The sequence below is a fragment of the Malurus melanocephalus genome, unplaced genomic scaffold, assembly GCF_030028575.1.
Source record: "Malurus melanocephalus ecotype Western Australia unplaced genomic scaffold, MMel_1.1 scaffold_894, whole genome shotgun sequence".
In the NCBI taxonomy this organism is placed as follows: Eukaryota; Metazoa; Chordata; class Aves; order Passeriformes; family Maluridae; genus Malurus; species Malurus melanocephalus.
In genome coordinates, this window is record NW_026624126.1 from 22778 (window position 1) to 27400 (window position 4623).

Here is a 4623-nt window from a genome sequence, read left to right on the forward strand (position 1 = left end):
CTGCCCTTATAGGAACAGGGGCAGCAGCTCTGCAGGGTCAGGGTCTGATTTGGGCTATGGGGCAGCCAAGAGTGAGCATCACCATGTGCCCACAAGCATGGCCCTCAGCAGCCTGGGGCAAAAGAGGTTTTCCCCTGGTTTGGAGGATTTTCCTAGTTGGGGATGAGTAGGCAGAGTGCTTTGTAGCTTTGAATTCCCTGCCTTCCTTCACCTCACACCTCACAGGCTGCCTGATCCTCCACCAGCAGCATCATGCTGTACAGCCTGTTGCAGCTCATTTCTAGAACGTGCTCMCTTTTTATTTGCTTGGTGTGGTAATGGGAGACCTCAGGCAAAGGCAGCTCAGGTTCACTGCTGGCATCAGTCCCTGGGGAGGCACTGCCATCACCCACCCCTTCCATCCACACTGCTGAGTGCACGGCAGAGCTGGGACTCCCACCTGCCCTGGCTTATTTGTCAGCTCTGCTTCCACAAAAATCCAAAATTCCTCACTCTGGACATGTGCTGATGCTGCTAAAGGCCACTGCTGTACCCCTGCAGTGACCTGAGGACTGTGCACCTGAACCCCTCAGGTTCAGAAAAAGGGATGATGCTGTTGTGGAACCCACTGCATCTGGTCCATCTTTCCACTTGATTTGCACACAGGATAACACCACAGAATCCCAGTCCTTGCAGGTTTTTAAATCACACTCAATTGGGAACGCTTGTTTAGCCTTATTAAGAGTTTTATTAGCTCTAAAAATAGGTTCTTAAATATTTTCCAAGGTTGACTAAAATATGAAAAACAATTATATAATCAGTGTTTAAAATAAACCACAGTTTGTTATAACTGAGACCCATTCAGTGGAATAATATTTATCAAGAATCATAGCATATAGAAAATTGAACAGCCTCTGCAAATCCAGACAGTATTTCTCTGCTTGCTTTCAAAGTGAGCAGTTGATGAATCTAATTTTCCGACATCCATCAGAATTCTTTCCAACAAGAACACTGCAAGAGTGGTGAGAGAAGGCTGCGAGGCTTTTAATGAAAATAAAGAACTGGTCTATTAGTGTACCCCCTTTTTTATACTTATTGTTAAATGAAAACTTTTATAAATAACCTTACATAAATAATCATCTCAGAAGTTTTAAAAAGTTCACACCATCAGTCGGATCTGACTCAACATTCTCYGGTCTCTCACTGCTTAAACTATTTCTGCAATTATTCTGGAATACAAGAATCCTTAATGTCTCTTATTGCAAGAGCAGATCATGTATTTTGGACAAGAGTTGAGCTGCAGAGGAAGATTTGGCAGTTAAGTGAAATGCATGTTAATGCTTTTTGTTGGAATAACTGAAAAGATTAAGCTGTAGCACAGGTATGGCTTGAGTCATACTTTTATCGTTGCATCTCTTGGCCTGATATGAACTGTSTTATTAAAAATGGTAGCTCCAGCTGATTCTGTACTTTGTTTATCTACAACCATGCTCAGCCAAGGATCAGCTAGCCTGGTGAAAAAATGTAGTTGAAGGCTGTGTACATASAGGCACTGCTAATTACCTTCCATGACTATAGATAGGAACAGATTTCTTAGTGTGCCTTTACACAAGCACTCCTATCTGTGCATAAGAAAAAGCACTACACAGAGCAGAGTTAATACAACACGTTAACCTATATTTTGATTTAGCCTGTTCTTCAGAAAAAGAAAAAAAAGGAAGTGATTTATCACCCCTTTTTGTTGCCGAAAGGAACTGCAGCACCGTCCAAAAGTTTGCGCCCTGGGAGATCCCAGAGTCAGAAGCACTGACACCTCTTTTCCTCCGCACTGTTTAAGTGATCAGCAGCTTTAGTGTCGAGACTTTTTGCCTGTAAAGGAGCCGGGTGTRTTTGTGACAGCCAGTATARCCCAGTATAACCCAGTATAACCCACATCTGACTCTGCAATGCCGACACCCTGTTCGGGAGAGAGCGATCCCCTCGGGAGGGCACGTCCCGGCCTTTTGCTCGTGAAGAGCTGACCCGGAGCAGCCTTACGCTACACTGAGGAGGATTAAAAGGCCCGGCAAGAAAACGTTCGCAGCAAAGCGAGGGGCAGGATTTAAGGAGCGAGCAATCCCAGACGTGAATGAAACACAAACACGCTGTGGGTTTTCTCTTCCTCGGATAAAAGTACCGGCGAGCCAGCCTAAACGCTGCCCGCGGATGACTAATCAGAACAAGTTCAAACTTCAGAGCTCAAATTAAAATGTTTCCTCTGCGCGACTGCCTCCTGCGCCGGGAGTTTCCTGGGCTGCCCCACATCTGCTCTGTGCCCCGGCAGCCCCKSTGCCCKGTGCCCGGTGCCCGGGGTGGCTGCGGCGGGGCGGGCGGGCGCTACACCAGCGATTCGCACACGGGCAGCGAGTCCGAGTCCTGGCTGTGCATGGAGCTCAGCCCCGTGTCCGAGTCCTCGTCGTTGTCGGCGCGGTCTTTGCGCAGTCCCCGCGCCTGTTCCATCCATCCTGCCCCCGGCCGCGCCCCGGCCGCCGCCCCGCGCGGCTCTGCCAGCGCCTCCGCCACGTCCAGCGTGCCCAGCGTGTCCAGCAGCCACTGCAGCTCCCGCTCCTTGTCCTCCCACACCCGCTGCGTGCAGTCCAGGTCGCTCTTGACGGCCTCCAGGTCCGTGCTCAGCTTGAGGCCGATGTAGAGGCTGGTGCTCAGCTGGGTCTTGACCCGTTCGTGCTCCAGSTGCAGCTCGCCCTCGCCGCCGCCGCCGCTCAGCTCGGTGGTGTCGCAGTCCGTGTCGGCCAGCCCGGGCCCCGCCGCCAGCTCCAGCTCCTCCCGCCGCCGCTTCATCCAGCGCTCGTTGAGCTCCTCCTGGATCTCGGCGGCCAGGTGTTCCAGCAGCTCCTCCTGCTGCGCCCGCTGCTCCTGCAGCTGCAGCACCTCCTCGCATTTCCTGGCGTAGTCCTCCTCGTCGAGGCGGCGGCCGGCGGGCTGGCCCTGCTCCCGGCCCGGCTCGGGCTCCSCGCCGCCCGTGCCCACCAGGTAGGTGTCCTGCACGTAGTTGACGCCGTGSCGCTTCATGCGGTCCAGGTGGATTTTAGCCTCGTACCTGTCGATCTCGCGGTCCAGCTCTCGGAGCCGCTGGATCTGCTGTCGGATGGTGTGGTCCTGCGACAGCACCAGGTGCACCAGCGTCTCCATCCTCTCCGCCGACGAGGCCTCCCGTGCCAGCGGCTGCTGCCGCTTCTTGTTGATCTTGGCCAGCTTGCGGAAGGCCTTCCTCACCACCCGCCGCTGCCGCTCCTGCGTGAGCGCCAGGCTGGTCCGTGCCGCCCCCAGGCCGCGGCCGGGGCGCTCCCTGCTCAGCACCACCCGCGCCTCGGCGCTGCGCGGCCCCGCGTTGGGCAGAGAAGCCTCGCTGCGCACCAGCACGAAGCGCACGTTCTCCTGCTCGTCSCCCCACGCCACCCAGAGCCGCAGGATCTTGGTCTTGTTGGGCAGGATCCGCTCGAAGCCGCGCCACTTCTCCACGATGCAGTACGAGTGCGGCGGCCCCGACAGCATCCCCCCGGCGGGCTCGGGCGGCGCCGGGCGCTGCCGCCGGTGGTGGCTGTCCTCCAGCAGCACTCGCACCACGTCCGAGCAGGTGGTCCGCCGGGAGAGCCCGGAGATCAGCTTCTCCTCCTGGCAGATCCACACCGAGATCTTCCTCTCGTCGGGCTCCATCGGGGGCGGCTGCGGGCGGGCGGCCGGGGCGGCGGGCTCAGGGCTGGCGGGGCAGCCGCTCCATGGGGAGCGCTGTGCGGAGGCTCTGCCCGGCTCAGCACGGCCAGGATGCCTGTGCCGTCCCCTCCCCGCCCGCGGCACCCCGCCCGTGCGCTCCGCCGGCCGCTCCACCCCTTCCTGCCCGGTGTGTCCCGTCTCACCCGCGCCCTGCCCGCTCCCGGAGCACCGGGATCTGCGCTCCCCACGTGCGAACCCCGCGGCTCACACCCCACACACTCCGGGGCAGATCGCAGSCTCCTCCGTGGCTTCTTTCTTAGTGCCCTGCCTCTGCCGCGAACGAGAGAACGAGCGGCGTCGGGGATCTTCCAAAGTGCCGAGAGACAAGAGCGAACCCCGGAGCTTCAAAGGGAAAGCCAGAACTAGTGAGGAATTTCCAGTTTTAGTAAATCATCCGCCTGTAATTAGGAGATTCATGTTTGTAAAGCGCTTCGCAGATGAAATATGCAAAGGACGGGAATGGCTAAGTGTTATTAAAATACTAGCTGAGCCAGATTTTAATGGGAACTTGCCGTGTACTTYGATGGGAACGGGAACGGTCTCCAAGTGCGGATTAAAATGAGAAGATGTGAAAAATAGTAATAAAACGCAGGGTTGTGGCACTGATTTTCACCGATTGCATCACAGGGTTCAGGGACCTGGGCTTTTCAAAGTGATTTAAAAAGTACTCTAGTGGGCAAAGAAAGAAAACTCTCTCAAAGCTGAAGGATGATCTGTACATTCCGAGGGAGTTTTAGAGCCAATAAAATCGGGGTGCTGTGTAGAGAGGGCTTTTTCCAGGATAAGGTTTGTGTGCCAGGCAGTGGAACAGAACAGAGTCGTGGTTTTGTAGCCTAACTCCAGTCACTCTAATGTTAGAGACAGTGGAGCTGT

At 55.4% G+C, this 4623-nt stretch overlaps 1 protein-coding gene across 1 annotated transcript; it reads right to left on the reverse strand.

Annotated features, from left to right (window-relative positions):
• Positions 1-1681: 1681 nt before the first annotated feature.
• RASSF10 (Ras association domain family member 10) lies at positions 1682-4298 on the reverse strand. Its single transcript, XM_057385958.1, has one exon. The coding sequence runs from the start codon at positions 3691-3693 to the stop codon at positions 2356-2358; it is 1338 nt and encodes a 445-aa protein (XP_057241941.1). The 5' UTR covers positions 3694-4298; the 3' UTR covers positions 1682-2355.
• Positions 4299-4623: the final 325 nt, after the last annotated feature.